The 21,085-nt window shown below is 40.4% G+C and overlaps 1 protein-coding gene across 1 annotated transcript in view; it reads left to right on the top strand.

Moving 5' to 3' along the window:
- FNDC3B (fibronectin type III domain containing 3B) overlaps positions 1-21,085 on the top strand; it is a 133,528-nt gene that overhangs the window by 94,140 nt on the left and 18,303 nt on the right. The window contains exons 12-23 of the mRNA XM_015871958.2: positions 2,317-2,441; positions 4,403-4,577; positions 5,238-5,324; positions 7,109-7,247; positions 7,829-7,900; positions 8,344-8,462; positions 8,972-9,077; positions 9,773-9,945; positions 10,804-10,917; positions 12,062-12,211; positions 15,172-15,452; positions 20,847-21,059. Coding sequence (XP_015727444.1) covers positions 2,317-2,441; positions 4,403-4,577; positions 5,238-5,324; positions 7,109-7,247; positions 7,829-7,900; positions 8,344-8,462; positions 8,972-9,077; positions 9,773-9,945; positions 10,804-10,917; positions 12,062-12,211; positions 15,172-15,452; positions 20,847-21,059 — 1,754 coding nt within the window. The remainder of the gene's footprint in view (positions 1-2,316; positions 2,442-4,402; positions 4,578-5,237; positions 5,325-7,108; positions 7,248-7,828; positions 7,901-8,343; positions 8,463-8,971; positions 9,078-9,772; positions 9,946-10,803; positions 10,918-12,061; positions 12,212-15,171; positions 15,453-20,846; positions 21,060-21,085) is intronic.

Here is a 21,085-nt window from a genome sequence, read left to right as displayed (position 1 = left end):
GAAGGGCTGTGCTCTGCTCCTGCATCCTTTTACCTGCAGTGGCTCATCCCTTCTAACAATGTCTTCTGCAGTGACAGTAGCCAACAAAACTTGCTTAAAATCTCTTAACCATCATCTCAATCAACCCAGTCTCCATAAGAAACTTCAGCATTAGCTTCAAACAGAGCTGAAACAGCAGGCAAACCTTTTAAAATCTCTGTTAATATGCTGTGTTATAGTATTGTGCAAGTCTGATGGATCTGTGGAGCTGAATTGCCCGTTTCCTCAGACGGGCCCTGATGCCAGCACAGTGTGGGCTGTCACTGTGGCTAGCGGGCAGCACAGGCTGTAGAAAGCGGGGCTGGGGAAGTCAGACAGTGGTTGCTCTCCCTCTGAAATTTGTGGATTAGAAGTATTTGAGGAAATGATACAATGTATTTTAAGCAACTTACGAAACCTTATTTAGAGAATTAAAAGTTGGATGCTGAATATACAAAGAATAGGGGAAGGATTCTGGGAAAGCTGCAAGGCTCTTGGGTGGCAGCCAGTACCAGCCTGCCAGTTGTGCTTGTCCATAATTATGCCAGCATTAGAGCTTTCATAAATCTTGAGAGGGAAGGAGCGGAGAGACTATTTCCAGGCCATTAATGCCAGAATAATTAGAAATATCAGCCAGCCTATCCAATTAGTGCCAATAGAAGCCAAAATACCAGCCGGTCTGAGTAACTTGAATACCAGTCAGTCTCTGAGTGAGTCTTTGGGAATGTACGATACCAGATCCAGAAGAAAGATATATACAGTGTCAGAATCTGTATGGTGATGAAGATTGCAAAGATTACCAAACGTTGAAGTTGAGTTTTAACCCACCTGTTTGACAAAGTGGAATTTCCCTGGTCCATTGCTCCCACCTCCAGGCGCTGTGCTGCAGGTGAGGCTTTCCATGGCTTCCCTTTCCAGCCAGCCATGTCTGTACTCATTAATCATATGCTTAGCATTTGGTTGCTCTACTTCTCTTGGAGAAAAAGCATAGGGAAGTGATGGAAAAAATATATCCTTAAGCATAAAGAGATTTAATGCTTTGAAAACAGCAAAGTCAGGATGATTTTAAACCATCAAACTAAAATTAATCGTAGGCCCCTGAATCTACAAGACAGTATTTGCATAAGGGAAAAAAAAGCTCTATTCTTATTAGTCCTGCCCTGATTAATGGTTATTTTGCTAAAACATAAGATTAGTAACTGAGTTTTGTGTTGTCAGGGTACTGAGCAAGTTACCACCGAGCTGGGAAATAGTGAGGCCTCTCCTTTTGTTTAAAAGAGTTTTTATCACATAACTATATACTCAGGGATGTTAGAATTGAAAGAAGTTCCACCCCTGAGATTAGTTGGGCTGTGTGGTAACATTGCAGCCAGAGCAGGCAGGTGAAGTTAAAGGAAAGCGTCAGTAAAAACAAGTCCTAGAACAGATGTAGAGTAGCACTGGGTAAATAAAAGTAAGTTATGGTTATTTGCTGCTGTGCTGAACGTCCCTTCAGTGCCTCCAAGCTGTGCAGTGCTGGAGGTCTGCGTGGTTGTTTCTAGTTTGGCTAACACATCTTGGAGATTTACTACACATGTTTTGTGGAGCTCTTGCTTCTGTATTGCAATCTGAGTGCAAGGAGGTGGAAATGGACAGGGGCTGGAGAACGGGCTGGTGAAAAATGTGTGTCCCTCCTGGGCATTTTGGGAGTCTTTAATGATGAAGTGATATATTGACTGTGGGAGAAGAACAATGCTTGGGAGGAAGGGCAGAGCCTGAGGAGGCAGCAGCAGGTTGGATGGATTGAATATTAACTGCAGTGAGGGGCACCTTTATTGGTAACTGTCCAAAACTAAGAGCTGCAGAGACAAGTGCTTTGTCTATCCCATGGAGCAGCTGGAGCACAGCGGGCTGACAGTGGGCAGCGAGAGCCCTCTGCTGGGATGAAGTGTTCCTGAAGGGCCAATGGAATCTAGTGTGCAGAAATATTGCTTGCAGGGCTCCCAGATCAATTTCACACCCAGCTCGTATGCTTTGAGGTTAAGGAATAGGATAAATTACATTTCAGTTTAAGTGACAGAAGCTGTAAATGCATCTCATAAAGATAAGAACCTGGAAGGAGGAGAGATCTGACAACAGACTGCATGTAAATGTATTAATTTAAGTAATGTAGCAGTGCTGCCAGTGAGTGTTTCAGAGTTCTGTTTGCTCACTGCTTGTATGAAAGCATCTAAATCTAATATCATTTAACAGTACTTAGAATAAGAAACGCCTGGTTTTGTTTCATAGCTATCTAATTACAGCCTGTTCTCTTTCTAGGGAAAAAGGAACAGTGGTTTCAGAGAATGCTACTTTGGAAGCCAGAAGCATTGCAAGCTGACTAAGCTGTGTCCAGCTTTGGGTTACACCTTCCGACTTGCAGCTCAGAATGACATCGGTACTAGGTAAGTTAGCTCAGGATGCACGATGTTTTGGTGGAAAAGTAGTCGTTCAAGAGTTTAACTTGCAATGAAATCATAAAGGCAGAATTCTGCTTTATTCTGGTTTTGTTTTTTTCCTTCTCCATATGATTTTGAGTTAAATATCTGATGTTTGGTCCATTATTAAAGCTTCAGTGTACGTCACATCTTCCCTGGTGGGGTCGTTGGCCTCCCAGGGAACTGCCATGAGTGATGAGGTTGGCTGAGGCAGACACTTCTTTAGAGGTGTTAAATGGTGTTTTGTGGTCTGTTTCTTATACAAAAAGAATACATCTGTTATGTGAAGTTCCCCTTAGGGACCTCTGTGAACCAAGAAAAATAAGCAAGAGGAAGTTGAGTTACAGATTTTGAAAGGAATCTTGATGTATTTATTTTCCTATTTTACAGCAAAGGTCCTCTGTCTTTTTCCAGCAGTACAGTCCCTTCCTTCTTTCAGGACTGGCAGGGCTGGCCCCACAGAGGATGGGCACACCCAAAGGCTTTTCTCTGCCTGTGAGCAGATGCATTCAGATGGAAGTGGTGAGAAATCAGGCTAATCCCAGCCCTCAGGGACATCCTGGGGAGGCACTGCACAGCAAGGGCCAGATCATAACCAAGGAACATGGTGCTGCAGGGGCTGGGTGATCCTCTACTTGTGGAAAGGAGAGCAGGCAAGGAAAGGCTGAGCTGTGAAGAATCTAAACAACCAGTGCTTTTGTATACTCGTTTATTGTCCTTCTTAGCTAAACAGGATCCAGTAATTACTACAAGGAAACATAAACAGCTGGTCTATAACGATGTGCTTTGCTGAGGGAGATTGTCTTGTTACTCTATCATCCACAACATGAAACTCCTAACAATATGTAACTTTAGAAAGTTGCTGTATTTGTGATCCTGTGTTTTCCCTTTGAGATATGCTGGGGCTGTTCATGTTTGCAGAGTCCCTCACCAGCTTCTTGCAAGATCACCTCCCTCCCTGTTTAAATAGTCCTTCAGCTACAGAGAGATGTGAGCTGGAGCTGCTAAGTGCCAAACAGGAGAGTGCTGCTGCTTGATGACGATGTCCCTGCAAGGTTCACCATTTGAGAATCTCTTCTCTCTGCCCTTTTTTTGGTGTTACTCTTCTTTTCTCTCATGAGTTTATGAAGAAGTGTACTTGTGGTCAGCCATTGTGTGTTAATCTATGAGATAAGCACCAGCAGCACGCGGCTTGTTTTTTATAGACAGCACTCAAAATCATGGCATGTTAATGTCATCTAACACTTCATATTTTAAGATAGTGTTGGCTCTGATGCTTGTGGATTTATCATCTGAGCTGTTTTTCTTCTCTTTGTTCAGATGTTGGCTATCGGTGGATTGTTTTTAAACTGTTAGGATGTTTCAGTTCTGGTGCTTGTGTTGTTTTTGAGAAAGAAGACTTGGGAAGGGAGCTGTGGCTTCTCTGTGTTCATTGCATTCCTGTGACGTACTGATGGAAATACATTGTGCTTTAGAAGCAGATCTGAAAACTGCTCTCAGTTGAGGGTTCTGATGTTGTACTCCTTAAGAGCCACCAAACTCTAGCTGCTTTAAATGTCGTTCTTAAGTTTCTGCTGTACATAGTACAGCCTTGCTATGTTTAATTCCACCTTGTTAAATTTGATTTACTTCACAGTTAAAGGCAAGTTAATATTTTTGAGGCAATCAGGTATTTTTCCAAACGTCATTGCAGTGAAATTCATAAAAGTGACTGTGAGGGCACATAATTCTATGACTCTGTGATAATCCTCCATTTATTTCTATTCTTAGTTTTGACATTCCCTTCACTTTGTGAACTCGTTTCTTTTTTCCCGCTTGGACAACATTAACAGCATCTAAATCATTTGAAACATATGAAATACGTGTGTGAGTGAGGCTTTTTCATGGGTTAGTTTTTAAATATTGCTCTCTCCTCTTTTCCTGTACAGTGGGTACAGCCAGGAGGTGGTATGCTACACTGCAGGTAATATTCCTCAGACTCCCTCTGCACCAAGGCTTGTTCGAGCTGGCGTTACGTGGGTTGCATTGCAGTGGAATAAAGTAGAAGGATGCACACCAGAAGAAGTGATTTCTTACACCCTGGAAATTCAGGAAGAAGATAATGTAAGTGCTGTGTTACTACAGAGTGTACAGAGTGGCTCAAATTGAGTTTCCATTTATTAGTCCAAGTTTATTGAGAGTGTTATGGATTGCTATTTTGAAGGGCTGTTCCAATCAAAGGTTGTGCGAGGACTCTTAAAACGTTATGTAACAGAAAAAAAACTATTTTAATAGAATGCCTTTTGAGAGTATGCAGTACTTGGCAGGACACGGACGTGTGATTTGTTGAGCTCAACAGCAGAATTTGGAATCCTCAGCTTAAGAATTAGATGAAGTTCTTAGCAAAAATTGTCTGCTGTCGTGCACAGTTCCTTCACAAAGCTTCAGAGGAGACCATAATCTATAGGGTGGTTTGTCCTTAAATAGTCCTCTGTGTTCTGCTGACCGCTGAGGAGTGTGCTTGCTTTTTGTCATCATCCGTCACTTTTATTTCTCTTATATGTGATAAACTGCTGCTACTGCTCTTGCGCTTATTTTACAGCCAAGTTATATTATTCAGATCAGTTGCACTGTCCTAGATAGAATGTTACTGTGACCTAGTAGCCTAAAGAAGGCAAACAGAATAAAACCTTGATTGCAAAGCCTCTTTGAAATAGATTCTAGCTGTACATGAATGCAGAGAAAGCTTTCTGGAAATCTGTTTATTTTTGCCTGTTTCTCTAGGATAGCGTGTTTCACCCAAAGTACACTGGAGAGGAGCAAGCCTGTACTGTGAAGAACCTCAGAAGAAGCACACAGTATAAATTCAGGGTGAATCTTCTTATTTTTGTCATTACATTGCATTTCCTGCACTGGATGTTTTTATTCCAGGCGCTGTAGGTACCCTTTCTTGCCACCTGCTAAGCTGAGCCATCAAATCCAAATTCTCCCTGTGACATCAGGGGTTATTTTATACTGATGGATTAGGTCCATTAAATTGTATCACAGCAGTGTTGTAAAACTAGCAGGGGAGCCATCTAGCTAATTCTGAGCTGGCCAGAAATAGGTGGTGGATTGTTCCGGGACTCTAGGTAATAGTGAACAAAGGGTAGGGAGGAGCTTCATTTAAGCAGATCAGTGACTGTTTCTAGTGAGGTTCCCCCAAAAACAGCTCTGGTATGTATTGTTCAGTAATTTTATCAGTGACTTGAAAGCCGAGTTTCATTTCTATTTCTAGCAAGCAGATGAGAAGGTGAGGGACTTGAGGATGAGGAAGCAGGAGCTCGGAAGTGTCAAAGATCCCAAATGAAGTCAGTTTAAGATGAAGTTTCAGTTCCTGCTGGGTTTGTGCAGTCTTCAGAAGTGTAAATAAAGGAATATGTGAGTTCCTTATAAGTTATAAATAGGTTGTTATTACATTTGTATTTCAAACTGATTCCCTAGAGCTGATTGTCCCTGTCATCTATCTGGTATTCATCTGGTAGGATGTCTCAAATTGAAGAACAGTCAGAGAAAGAACCAAGAGATGATTAAATAATTAGAGAAAGTGGCAATAAGAAATAAAGAAGCAGGGTTGAGGAGGGCAGCAGGTCAGTAGGGATGTCCATATTGTAACTGGCTTTTCAGTACAGCAAACTAAAAGGGTAAAATTTCCATGCGCAAAAAGTTAAGAGCCAGGGAAATTCAGTGAGAAACAATGAGCTGATACTGGCTTTGATGACTTATTTAAGGCAAGCATATACAGGCTGGAGAATGTCAATTTACTTTTTTGGCCTTAAAAATCACGAATTGTTTTCCCTAGAAGCCTCTTTTAGGAGAGGGGTATAGAACTGGCCATTCCTGAGAACAGCAGAGCTCTCCAAGTGGAAAAGTTCCTGCTAGCTTATATTTACTATTAGCAATTACAATAAATATTTTATTACTCACTTCCTTGGCAGCAGATTTGTGTCCCAGAGACTCATATGAGCTAACACAGCTCTCAGCAGCCGCACAGTGTTAGACCATTTGGGGCTTCTTGTACGATCCTGATCTCCTCTGCCTCCTGGCCAAGTCCCCATGTCTTCCCTTAGCAGCATTCACACTGAAGTTACCAGAAGTTGTTTTTGGGAAGAGACGAAAGATTTTCATCTGAGAAAGCTGACTTGGTGCACATCCATCCTGCTAGTTTCAGGGTCTATAAATTACCCATCACTTGGTTGCCTGTCGTGCTACTCCACATTTTTAATTACTGCTCACTGATACTCTGAAATAATTTGCTTTAGATAATGGTTTGCAATACCTCCAAAGTAATAGTAGTATAATTGTCATTATCTTCATCTCCTGTGAGAAAATAACGTCAGCTACCATGATATTTTTTTCTTTTAAGACAAGAGAAACAATAATGCTGTAAACTTAAACTCACTGTCATCTGTTGCTGGTGAAGAGGTTGGAAAATCAGTGTGGTTTCTGGAGAAATGATGCTGACAATCAGCTGTTATTAACATCCCACATGCTGTTCTGGCATGTGACATGCTGTTTTCTTTAGTGATACGTATCCTGTGCAAAACTGTCACAGGAAACATTGTTAAATTTGTTACCCTTTTCTTTCTTTTTTTCTTTCTTTATTTTTTCCCCAGCTGTTTGCTTCTAATGTGGAAGGAAAAAGTTCTCCAAGTGAAGTTTTGGTCTGCACAACAAGTCCTGACAGGCCGGGACCTCCGACCCGACCCATCATTAAAGGGCCAATAACATCTCATGGCTTTAGTGTGAAGTGGGGTAAGCCAGTGTGGTTTCTCATAGGCGATTTTGGGACAGTCATAATACCAAATGTTGAATTCGGATGTAGTTCTGTTAATACATATGGGAGCGTGGATTTCATACTGCTTCTCAATACACAAAGTAGCATCTATTTGGAAATCTCATCAGCTTAACTGTGTGAGTATTTTGGAAGATGTGTAAATACGCTTTAAGAATCAGGATATTTGCTTCTTTTTAGCTAATGAACTTAGACATTTAATCAAGTTTGCATTCAGGTTTTTTTGCCTTCCATTTTATGTCTTGTTGCAGGTGGAAGCTGCTTCTCATTCTAGCTGCTCCCTTTATCAATGGGACAAACATTCATATCTTCTTCAATGCTTTTTCCACATGTTTTGTTTGTGGCATCTTTACAAAATATTAGCCAGCCACCTTATTCTGGAAGCTAAATTCTGCTGTCTGCTTCTGCAATGAATTCCTCATTGTAGGTAGAGTTGGAGGAAGGTGGTTTGTGGGCTAGAAGGAGCAGAATCAGGAACAGTTTTTGTAATCTTTTTTGTTATATTTCATTCCTTATATTGATTTACTAACTTCTTCTTTAGATCCTCCACAAGATAATGGTGGTTCGGAAATCTTGAAGTATCTCTTAGAGATTTCTCAAGGAGGTCCGGAAGGTAAACCTAAAACAAGTTTTCATTTCAATCCATTTTGACTGTTGTAAAGAAATAGTGACCCTTCTGACTATTATTAATATGCTGCAGAGGTGATTGAAACTGAGTTTTAGCCTTAACATTTACAGGATTCCTGGGGAGGGGTTGGTTAGATTTAAGCATGCTCTTTTTTCTCCATGACAAGTGGAATTTTACCTTATAGGGCTTAAACCTACTGCTCTATTTTATATTTAATATGTTTTAGAAATACATGTATTTGTACGTATTCTTCATGTTTATTTCTGGGTGAATATGTCTTGAAGCAGAAATAATATTCATAGTAATATTAAAATTCATGACTCTAGGAAATATATCACAGGGAAAACCGTGTTATAGATGTTCTTTTTGACATGAGTAAACTCGTTGTATTTGTGCTTTTCTGAACTTGGATATATCTAATTTTCTAGCAAATCAATGGGAAGTGGCTTATAGTGGATCGGCTACAGAATATACCTGTACTCACTTGAAACCAGGCACTTTGTACAAACTCCGGGCATGCTGTATCAGCACTGGCGGACACAGTCAGGTAAGTAGTATTTAACAGTAAGGGCTATTCAATTTTTGTCATATTTTGGAGATTTATCTGCTGTATGGATCTCTGCTTCTAAAAGGTGAACATTATCCCCATGGCAGAATAAAGCTACAAGGATTGCAGTTAATTTTTTTTATTGCAAGCTTCTAAATTTTGGAAGATTTCTACATTTTCATTATTACTGCTTTGATTTTTTTTTATGATTGAGTACGTTAGGACTCAATGCTGTTTTAGAAACAAGGAAAAGTAAAATGATGAGCCCTGCAAAATCATCCAATATAGTTCTTGTGCTGCAAATTTGAGTAGGCTAATGGAAGAACTCTGCTAGTTGCACTTGTCAGAAACATGCTTGGTAGCATTTCTTGCCCTTTGTTTTTTATATAAGCTCTTAGAAATAGTTGTTCTGGAAAGTAAGTTTTTTTTTTTATCACTTCCTACTCATGGTTTGCTTTGCAGGTGCTGGAAGAACCACAGAGTTAACTTAAGCTCTTTTTCTCTTCCAGTGTTCGGAAAGTTTACCTGTCCGTACGCTAAGTGTTGCACCAGGTCCCTGCCGGCCACCAAGAATTTTGGGGAAACCAAAGCACAGAGAAGTTCAGCTACAATGGGGTAAGCCATAGCAGTGTGTCTAGTGAATAGGTTGTTTTCATGGTGGAAAAGATCCCTATAGCAAAACAAAGACAGATATGGGATACGAATTCAGGTTTGCAAAAAGCTGTTATCCCAAGTGAAGTGCAGGGTTTAGATCATTGTACAGACATTTAGAATCTCATAAATGCTAGCAGTGTGACTAATGAAGTTTGAGAATGGAAGTGGTTTGTGTTTTTATGAGGTGTTAGTGAGGCTTTGCCAGAAATCCCATGTGTAAGTAGTAGATTTGGACTGTATGTGACCCTCACTACCCTGTGTCCAACAACAGCCAAGCAGCCAAGGTTTGGTCAGTCAGACCCCATATCACATGCCTCCTAAATTGTCTTTGACCCAGAGGGAATGTTTTCAGTCCCATTCTTCGTGCAGGGGCAAAAAACAGCTCTTGAGAAGAGGAACTACTTTGTTCTGCTTAAAAAGTAGCTGGGCACCTTCTGGTACCAAGCACAGTTTCCCAGGGTGAAAGAAGCCTTGGGAGGAGCTGCTGATCTTCCAGGTGGCAGTCTGACCTGATGAAGGGTTTAGGGTTATGAGTAATTAATGTATGCTGATTGTGCATGTGGTGGAGGTATTGCAGGTAAGGCATCTATCTAAGAGGGAAATTGTTGCTTATAATATGTATTATGTTATTAATGTGGGACTTGTTTATGTTTTAGATGTCCCCACATCAGAAAGTGGCTGTCCCATCTCAGAGTACAGCGTAGAAATGACAGAACCAGAAGAAGTTGTTTCTGAAGTGTACCACGGTCCTGATCTGGAGTGCACAGTCAGCAACCTTCTCCCTGGAGCAACGTATCGGTTCAGAGTGAGAGCTCTGAACGATGGTGGGGTATGTGCAGTTTATGATTTCCTTGTAAGATTACATCTCCCTAAGGACATACCAAATAGCCCATCTCTGTCCTGCAATGTAAAGAAACAGCCAGAGTAAATATGTAAGATTTCTTTGTAGTATACATTCTGTAATTCAGATGAAGCAATGAATGTTAGTCTTCCTTGCTAGCAGAGATACTGACAGGTGCCCATTGAGAGGCTGTCTTGAACAAAACTTTTAGTGTTGTTCAGCCTTCATAATGGTTCATTTTCCCATATTTATTAGTATTCCATTCCAAAATATGAAGTATCAGTGTTTATCCTCTAATTGTTGATATGTAATGTTCATTTGTTCTGGAGAATGGTTTCTAATTAGCTTGGGGATGTACCGAACAAAATTTGTTATCCCACTCACACAGTCCCAGTTCTCCAGTGCTTGCCCTGCTTGTGTTTTATATATAAGAAGCTGGATTTCACCTCTACTGTGTTGTTGTGCTCCTCCTCAAAACCAAGAGAGAAAGCCAGGCTATGGTAGAGATGTTGGAATACCTTGAAGTAAGTTAGAGGGAAACAAACTGCTTCTCAGCTTTCTATTGCTGAGCACACATTCCTACTCTTTGGTAAACTGGAAGTGGCTTTGGCTTTCACAGGCAGTCATCATGGCACAGGAGGATATCCTGGGGCAGCCAAAGTGTTGTCTGCTGATACCTAAGCATCCCTCATATTATAACCTTGCAATAATTCACATGGTCTAATCCTCCTACACTCTGATATTTAGTGCTGAGTGCTGGAAGCCCGGTTTATCTTTCAGATTGTTTATTGCATTGAGAAAATTCATATGTTGATATGTATTCATGTACAAATTGTTCCTCTCTAGTACGGGCCATACTCGGAAGCTACAGAAATCACCACGGCAGCAGGACCACCTGGCCAGTGCAGAGCGCCTTCCCTGTCCTTCCTTTCTGACGCACGTGTACTTGTAAGCTGGGAGGTAGGTCACGTGTTCTTGTTTAATTTCTGATTTCCTTGTCCAAACTGATGTTGTTAGTGCACACTTGAAAAGTAGCTCGAGAGATTTTAACTGGTTTAGTTAAAAAAAAAGCATTTGTGGTAAAATTATACACAGAAACCCTTCTATTATCAAAAGCCATCTTTTCTCCTTTTTAAAGAATTGCATAAGGTTGATCTTGAGCCATCTGGACCAGCATTCGGACACAGGACATCCTAGACTGGTGTCACATGGTAGTGTTGGTCTGTCTGACATGCGCTCTGTAAACTTTTAGCATGTCAGAATGCCCCGGGGAGGAATTATGAAGACAAATATTTTATTTTGAGTGAAGGTGGAGTCTCTGATATGAGATGAACTCAGCACAAATGCTTACAATTTACCTCCTCCTCAAAAATTATTTGTCTCTTCCCCAAATATTTACTTTTATTTTAGTCTGTATGCATTCCTTCTCCATCCGTGCTTCACCATCTTAGACTTTGGATCCTTTAATAAGTGTTAGCTGAAATGCAGAAGTGCAGCTGTACAGCCATGCAGCTTGACTTGCCCTCCACAAAAGGATACCACCGATGACAAGGATATTACTGATGTTTATGAGTTTTCATGTGGATGTTAATGTACTCAGGTCCACCTTCTCTGTCCCATGCTTCGTGCATTAGCTTGATGGCTGACTTGCATTGAAAACCTCAGATGAGCTGCCATGATTGTTGAGGTCAATCTTTTCTCAGTAGCGTGAATAACTGCTTTAGGCTCGAAGGCCATCTCTTTCAGAGTTGCTCTGATTGACTAGATTGATGCTTTTTTGCATTCTCCACAGCTGTGCATCTGCCAAGCCAGTGGAAAGACAATTTATTACTGAGTGTTGTGATGAAAAGTGAAGTAGCTGCATATGCTCTCATTTCTGTCTCTTTCTTTCAGGTAAATATTGTGCAGAACTAGACTGTCTCGGTAACCTACTAGGGGAACACTAATTCAGGGCATTTCAATTTGCGACGATAGTAGTGCCATTAATTTCAAAATAAGAGTGTTTTTATTTTTTAGGTTGTTTCTTTCTTACCCAGTGAAACACAAAGATGTGCAGTGCTCATTTCTAAATCTAATTATACAAATACAAATACTTGTGTTGCAGAGTCCTGAGTGTTCTGGCGCTGACATCTCTGAATACAGATTAGAGTGGGGAGAAGATGAGGAATCTCTACAACTTGTGTATAGTGGCACAGATACCTGTTTTGAAATAAGTGAGCTGTCGGCAGCAGTGCAGTACTGCTGTAGGCTACAGGTATGAAAGCTGCAAGTTTTTACATACATTGCTAATAATCGTGGTTACTTTCTGCTGTGCTTTGTTATTTTTCCTAAGTAGACTCTATGAAGTTATATATTTTGAAAGTCAGCTGCAACCTTCATTTATTTTAAATAATGCAGGCTGTTGTAATATGGTTTAGATTCAACGCTATTCAAGTGATCAACAGGTTATTCCAACGAGTCGGAATAACTTGTATCTTGCATCTAATGTTCTTAATTTTCAGTGAATGATACTTTTAACAACTATTTTGTGCTTTGATGGTAAAACAAAATGAGAGTGTTTTAAAAAACAAATTTTCGCTATTGTGTAAACATTTACCTCCCAAGTAGATGCTGAAGATTCCCTCGCTTAAACAATAAACTCCAACATCTGTTTCATTTATCAAATAAAGCAGCTGAGTAGATTTTTATACACATAGATGGTTGTAGGTGCCAAAAGGCGAGTCCTCATCCTTACCCTTTTCTCTTACATCTTCAGTGTTAAGTCTACTACTCTTTTCTCCTTTATGTCCACTGAAAAATAAATGCAAAGCAAAGTGAAAGTAGGAAAAAAATAATTTTGCACAAGATTCTGTTCCAGAAGATCTATTTGTATGGCAAGACAGATTATCACCAGTAAATCCAACCAAAGGTTCATACCCCCACCCAGCTGGCAGGAGGTGGACCACCCAGGGCCTTTCCTTTGATCAGGGAGGCAGTTTCTGTCAAGGGTTTCCTTATCAGCTGTTTTTAACAGGACATTGACTTTTTTTTTTTTAACTAAGTAGCTTTTGAGCAGTTGGTCAACTGCCAAAGAGGGCCCAACACCTCTAAATATGCTCAGCTGTGTTTAGCAATCTTGTAGTTGCTATATACCTCACTCTGGCAGTGCTGGAAAAAGATGTTGAATGAACATGTATGGGTGGCTTGGAAGTCTGAGCCTTAAGGTGCATCTGTTTGCTCAAGATGAGACCTTTTCAGAACCTGGTGAGCAGGGAGGTGACCATGAGAGAACTTGTGTAGTTGAACAGTGGGGAACTCAGAGCTTTTGGTGCTAAAAATGGAAGCAGACAGCTGTGTATGGGGTTTTGATTTCAAGCAAACATTAATTTTACATTTTGTGCCATTGAAGTGTTGCACTCATCCACTTTGGCTTTGACAAGGCCAGTGTGATTTCTTCCATAGATGGGAGTGAAATGAAATGCCCAACAGCACTAAGAGATGTTATTGAAATGTATTGGTGACCCAAGAATTGCTTTCTAGAGGGCTTTATCCTGTGTTATATGGAGATGCACATCTGAGAAACCACAATATAAGATACACTGCAACATTTAAGCAATTATATGAAAATTAATGAAGTATTTGGTACAGACAAAGAGGAGTTGAATTGTGTCAGAAATTTGTTTTTTTAGTGGTGAGAGTAACAGTTCTTTTTCACGTCTCTTAGCAGCTCTAGCAAAAAATATTTCTGTCACTTTATCAAAATAAAGATTTCCCAGACTACTTTTATTCAGTCTTCTAATAAACACGCAACGCTGCTATCTCCATCTACAGTAACCCAATAAAAAGAGAGAACTGAGGAATCGGGCATAGTTATCTTGAGGGCAGACAGTTTGTCTTTACTGTTGCTCAACTTTTTTTTCCTGTAATGAATATTCCTGAAAACAATTGTGGCATCTGCAGAGGGAAATATTATGTCATTTAGGCGGGGGAAGTATCTAGGAAGCAAAGAAGAATGAGATTCCCATCAGTTATGATGATGAGGTTGTCTAATAAAGCAGTTAAAAGCACCACTAAAAATAAATTGCTTGGAGCAAGATACAGATCGGCAAACACTGGTTTAGAGGCAGACTGCAGAACAAGGCTCAGTTTTAACAGTTCTAGGAGTGCTTTGCTCAGAGGAAGATGTCCCTGGAGCAGGATTTGTTTTGAAGGGCTTTTTAAGGGCTGACAAATCTAACTTTATTATCTGTTTCTTCAGTTGAATAAAATGCCTCCTGGAAAAACAGAGCATGGCTTTGTGTTTGTACTATGCATAGTAGAAAAAAAAAATTAGCCACTAAGCCACTGTAGCCCAGCATAGGCAAAGAACCAAACAAGCGTTTGATGCGTCCTTTCCTTGCCATCACAGTCCTACTGGCAAGACTGTAAGCAAAGGCTTTCCAGGTTGTCATCTGTTCAGAGAATCAGCTCACTTCCCCAGGTGGTGGACAACACATTGAAACACCAAAAGTTGTTTCTGAAGGAGAAAAGAGTCAGATCTGATCCTTACTTCCTTTTGGGGTCCTAGATCCATGAATCAAGATGAGAAGCCTGGTAATTGTTTGGTCTCCTCTCCAGTGGAAAATACTGAGCTACGTACTTGGGTGGTTGCTTGCTAGTGACCTGTGACTTCTGGGGAAATCTGAGTCATAAGCTTAGTGCCATGCTGAGCTTGTATATTCTTATACCAGAAACTTTTTGCATCCAATTAACTGTTTGCTGTCTGAGCTAGAAGCCTGTGCAACTCACAAGTCAAATGTCATTTACATTTAGGGATTTTTCCTTGTATAAAGCATGTCATGTTCCATGGTGCAGAAACAGGTTTTTATGCAGAGCAACTTGATAATTTTAGGTAACCAGTTTGCTGGGCACTGTGATGTCACCCGTTACTGGCAGCACATTGACTCTTACGTTACCTCCTACCAAACCAAGTTTGCTGCTGATTCAAAGGTTTCTGTTAAGTTTGATTAAATGTATTTTCCAGTTTTCCCAAGTGTCACTCTTCAGTAACTAAGGAAGGAACTAATTACCGTAATCCAGGTAGAGGGTTCAAATCATGCTTTGGAGAATGAGTTGGTGATGTGCTCTCTTTGCATAATCCATGAAGCTGTTCCAGGCTGCACAGTTTGTGATTAAAAACTTGGTAGGCATGTGAAAGAGAACATTTATTTTATACAATGTTATTGTTGCACACAGGCTGTTAACCAGGCAGGAGCTGGACCCTACAGTGAACTGGTAACCTGCAGGATCCCCGCATCTGTACCTGATGCAGTCTCTACACTCTTTGTGCTGGAGGATGAGCATGTGGATGCCTGTCAGCTCTCAGCCTCTGTGTGCCTTGCATTGAACTGGGAAGAGCCATGCAATAATGGAGCTGAGATTACTTCGTACAACATTGACCTTGGTGACATCAGCATCCCCATAGGAAATGTTACCAGTTATGTTATTCATGATTTGCTTCCAGAAACCTCATACCGGTGAGTACAATTTTTTGCTATGCTATACGTTCAGGATGAGATTATGTGGTTTAATTTTACATGGGAAATGTTTATGGCATGTAGAAGGAGTAAAGAAAAAACAAACCAGTGAGCCTAGAAATCTGCAATATCTGCTTTATGGAACAAATTGTGGTAGTTCAGTTTCAAATACTGCATTTCCTCACCTTCCTATTCCTTCTTTCTCTTCTACTGCTATCTCTGACCTCTCCTTCTTTTCAAGTTGCCCTGATGCAGTGAGGATGCCAGTAAAGAAAATAATTCCAAAAATTACAGAGAACTAAAATTAAAGTGCAACTTCTCCCTCATTTTTTTTTTTCTTCCTCTCTGAACTCTTATCAGTACTGTTACAAGGGTTTATTATTAAATATATTGATCTCTGTGAAGGAGTTTGCACACAGGTAGCTTTTATTTATGTAGCTCCAGCTATTTTTCTTACTGGAAAACTGAAAGATAATCTGAGTTTAAAACAATTCATTCATAGCAGTTCAGATTCTAAATTTCTAAGTGACATTGCGAAAAATGTCATTGTTAATGCTTAAATTTATGTGTTTTCCCCCAGTGTTAACTGAAATTAAAAACTAGAAAAGGTTCTGTGCAGGCAATGAACAGCACCACAGCAGAAGATGTGATGAGAGGCATTCTGGCTTAAGTACTGCTCTAATAAAGCCTGAAATATGATTGCACAGCTGTAAAATTAGACATGGCACAGAACTACTGTCACATTTATTTATTCTTTGTATACAGCATCACAATCCTACAGGTCTTGTAGGCCAGATCTCTGGCCTTTCTCAAAGCCAGGACAGAGAATGCAACTTTCTGAAGACCAATTAAAAACATAATGCAGGTAGTGAGAAGCTGAACAGTTTGTTTATTGACTGGATACCCAGCTGTGCGGCATCTTTAGGCATCATCTTTGGTAACATCTTGTACTACCTGGTTTCTCCTTGTATGTTCAGTCAAGTGCCAAAACAGCCTTGTGCATTCATCACAGAGGCCTTTGTCCTTCAGTCCCTTCTTTAGCTGGTTCCTCGCTGTCTATAGCTTTGTTTTGGATACCAGCCTTGTCTCCAAAGCCTGGAAATAGAGGTAGAGAGTGAAGTGAAGGATGGGATGTTACTCTGCTTTCTAGTCAGGATGCAGTCCCTGAAGCTCTTAGTCGTGCTCCCGTAAAAATATTGTTGTGCTGAGATCATACTGGATTGTTTTATGTTTTTTACATTCTTGTTTCTTTAATTTGTAAAAAGCACTATATTAAATTACTTATTTGTAGTCGGGGAGTCTGGCTGTCTCTGATCCAAATGAAAATGCTGAAGCGTGAGCATTAAGTCTGCAACTGCTCTAAATATTGTTGTAAGACTGAGTTCCTACAAAGAAAGAAAATGTGTGAAAAGCACAAGCCAGTAAGTAATCAGAAGTAATACTATATGAAAGCTCTTATTTTTAATAAATAAAACAAGAGAAAGTCCATCTCAGTTCTTTCATCTCATGTCTGCCAGAGGAGACAAGGGACAAATCCAGTTGCACCTTATGCAGCACAACCTGTAGCACAGAGAGACTTCTGTGGTAACTGGGATATGTATGTCAAAGTATTTTTGCTATTGACTGACACCACATATTTCCTTTCAGTGCCAAAGTAGCTGGGCTGGAGATTTCAGTCCTCCCTGGTTTAATCAAGGGGTGTTCAGAACTTCACTGATCTTTCTTCATTTCTTCACTAGTAGTTTTTCATGTCAGTTTTGTTTAACTTAACCCTTTTCTCTCTCTCAAGTGTTTATTCCCTGCTGTGTCGAAAAGCAGTGAATGTGTTTTCTTCCAGGCTTTGTTTTTCTTAGACTAAACAAGCTCAGCACTACTGGTTTTGAGGCTATGAAATCTCTTGATAAACTTTCAGCAGAACCTGGAGGTAGCCAAGGTCTTATTTGTTTGATTGCGTTAGAAATCCACTGTCAACATTTTGCTTGTGGGAACCCTGAACTTGAAAAGCAAATGTTATTTTGAATCCAGCAAAGCGGAAATCAGAAAGGAGCATGGTTTTCAATAGCACTGTGATTCAGGCAGTAGGCCATTATGTGTCAGCCCCAATGGGCTTGTTGGCTTGTGTCTGGCATTGCTCCGCTGCATCCATCTGATGGGCCGATCACCCATGTGCGACTCAAATACGTGCAGAGAAAGCTCGGGGCTCTTTGCAGAGGTTGTTTGAAGCTGGCAAGTTTGGTGGTTACTCTGTCTTGGCAGCAAATCCTGCCAGCACAACACAAGAAGGATTTGCATCCTAAAATATATTCAAAGCGTGAGGAACTGGGGCATGCCTCTGCTGTGCAGCCAGTGGATAGGCTGGGGCTGGTTTCATGAGGACTCGTCCAGTGTCAGGCACCAGCACTGCATTTGCAATAAGCAGATGCCTCCCAAAAACACTTTATAAATGTCACTGCTTTAAGCCGGCCAGCTGCAGGAACATATCCGAGTTCTGCAGTCTTTCCATGTTATTAAGGTAGCTCTGCAGCTCTGGATGCTGTGATTGCAGCATAATAAAGGTAGGACTGGTTTTCTGTGAACTGATCTAACTAGAAGTGAGTAAATAAATACTCCACAATAAATAAGTATTTGACAGTAATGGAAATGTCAATTTTCTGTTACACTCTGTTCCCAGGCTTTGCTCTACACTTTCTATAGTTAATTGTGCAGCACTGTTAGGGACACTTCACTGCAAAACAGTGATTTATTTTTTCTTTAAGAATGCTTCTTTTGCTATGAAGTTACATAGATTACAGAGACAGATAAGCCCCATTAAACTTTAATAGCAACACATATTTCTAATTTGGTTTAGGAATACAAATTCCAGACATTTTTAATTTCTAAACTGTATCAAGGGAAAGATCTTCCAGCATGCAAAGAGAAGAATGCACATGGATGCTCAAGTTAGCAATGCCCCAGTGCATTATAAAACAAAAGCTGTGCTTTGAATTATGAAGGTGAGTCTTGCTCCATCTCCAGGAGAAGTGCAGTGTGAGGGACCTGTGGGGCTGGCTGGTAACATTGCTGTCCTTCACATTCAGGCTGTGATGGCTGGAGGGGACTGAGCTGTGTCTCCTCTCATTTATAAAGTCTGTAGTGTTTTGAATCTACAGGTTGTCACACACACATGTATGGCAGCTGGTGGCATTCTGCTTATGGGAACTGGTGAATGAAACTCTTCGCATGTCAGACTCCCTAAGATTGATTTAGAAATGATTTTTGAGTTTGCTGGAATATATTACGAAGGATTTTCTGACCGAGCTGAAAATAGCCTCATCTTTAGTGTGTTTATTTTCCTTGGTCAAGGAGCCTATAGTGGTCTGTTAAAGGTCTTTTAATGGCTTCTAAATTTACTTAGTTTGATGTATTTATTTTTACTGTTTAGAAGATGCAGTGGGGAAATGTGGGAATGGATATACAGGGTTGAGGCCTGCAGAGTGACAATTGACAAAGAATTTTTCTGGTGGTATAATCAGCAGAAACAGGCTGATCACATGCAGCCCTGGTAGAAGGAAATAAATCAGCTATAGCTTTCCCCCTATTATCATTTGTCAGATGCCTTTCTTTGCTTTTATTGTCACTGGTCTCACTGTGTTCCTGTGTCAGAAGGACGGGTGGGTGAGTGCCCATTTGTGTTCATCAGATGGTGGGACCTGAAGCTCTGTGCAGCCCAGGAAAGCAACTACAAGTGAGAAAAGAGGCACATTTTTACCCTATGCAAATACCTGGCAAAGTGTGGACCAGCAAATGGAGCCATATGTTTGTGCATACATCATAAAAGCACGTTGTCAGCCCGTGTATAAGAAGCGTGGTGTGAAATCTGAGAGAGCTTCATTTCGGTCACTCCTTGTTTTCAGATGTGATAATTGCTGTTGGGAGGAGTTAGTTGTGATGGTGATGCTTGGGGACAGGTGAGGTGGTGGTGGGTAATACAGAATAAAGCAGAGGGTGTTGGTGTAAGCAGTCTGTGTTTTGTCATGTTGCTGTTTCTGTGTATGTGCTAACGGGTGGCTTGGCAGAATCCAGTGAAAATTCAGGCAATTGTCACTTTTTTCTTACTGGAAAGGCTATTAACTATTAACGCAACGACTTCTCGACCTGAAGCAAGCTAATAGCATCATATGAAATAAATTCAATGTCTGTATATTAACTGCACTTCTGAAGATATTAGAGAAGTCTTTGTTCTTTTTCCTGCAACTCCTTGCGTGCAGAGCTTGAAGAGGAGGCTCCCAATGGACGCCTCTTCCTGCTGTTTTCTTCCTGGAGGAGGAAGTCTCCTCTTTATAGCATCATACGGTATTCAGGACCTGAAACTAAAAGGAGGATTAAAAGGAAAATGCAGCTCAACACTTTCCATGTTTAAGCAGCCAAGGGACTGTTTGCCCTGGTAAATGGCCTGATCAATAAGCAAAAGCTTAACCACATGGCCGTGTAAACACTGTGCGCAATTAATTCTACCACCTAATTAATAGATGAGACTGCATTTGAAATATGTTTATTTATCATTTAACTCTTTTTTTGTTGTTTTGAAATTGCAGAAAATAAGGGTTTGGGGTTTTATTTGTTGGGAATTTTGTTCTCTGGAGGACTCTTTTCACTTCTTTAATGCTGCATAACCTTTTCCTAATGGTAGAGCCTAGAGGCTTTTCAAAGCAAAGTAATTTTTCATATATTACATATGCAAACTTAATCACTTTATGTACTTTAACAAAAGTAAATAGCTATGCCTACCGAAGATATTTCTATTTATCTTCTGTTTTCTCTGAAGCAGGCTGTGTAATGACTTACCAGATCCTGCTCTTCTCTCTTCCAAGGGAGTTCCTGGCTTCTTGGTGGTAGACACTTTTGAGAAGAAGCAATGCGTCTTGCAGTCTTTTCCCATGAGAAAATACAGGGTTGCAGCATATAGAATTTCCAAAGTAAATGGCATCTGTCTGGTGATCTAAAGTTGATGTACTGTCTAAAACTGTAGTTTATCCAGCTTCTTTTCTCTAATTCTCTCTGTGATTTAGCAACCTTTTGGAACTTGTCAGGCTCATCTGTTCCAATATTGCTGCTTTGACAGAATTTCATATATAATAAGTCCTCAAAGCTCTTTCCAAATGCATATTTCATATTTTTGTTTTGATGTTGCTGTTGACATTATCATAGTAGAATACTACATCACTTCACTCATTCCTATAACAGATTCTCATTGTGCAAATTATTAAACTGAAGTGTAGACATACAAGAGAGCAACAAAGCAGTACAAGCTGAGATACCTACATCAGACTGCAACCTACAGAGTAGCTGTGATTCAAACCTTCCAGAACCTCATGAAAACACTTTATTTAACATTCACCTTTTTGCTCATTTTAGGATCAGGATCCAGGCTGTCAATGAAATTGGAGCTGGACCATTTAGCCACTTTATTAAAGCAAAAACCAGGCCATTACCACCTTTACCTCCTCGGCTGGAGTGTGCTGCAGCGGGTCCTCAGAGCCTGAAGCTGAAATGGGGGGACAGCAGTTCCAAGCTTCATGCTACCGATGACATGGTCTACATCTTACAAATTGAAGACAGAAATAAAAGGTAAGATCTGATTCATCTCGTTGTGT

Source organism: Coturnix japonica, chromosome 9 (genome assembly GCF_001577835.2).
Source record: "Coturnix japonica isolate 7356 chromosome 9, Coturnix japonica 2.1, whole genome shotgun sequence".
In the NCBI taxonomy this organism is placed as follows: domain Eukaryota; kingdom Metazoa; phylum Chordata; class Aves; order Galliformes; family Phasianidae; genus Coturnix; species Coturnix japonica.
The sequence above is the reverse complement of the archived record's forward strand: the minus strand, read 5'-3'. Positions and strand labels throughout refer to the sequence as shown.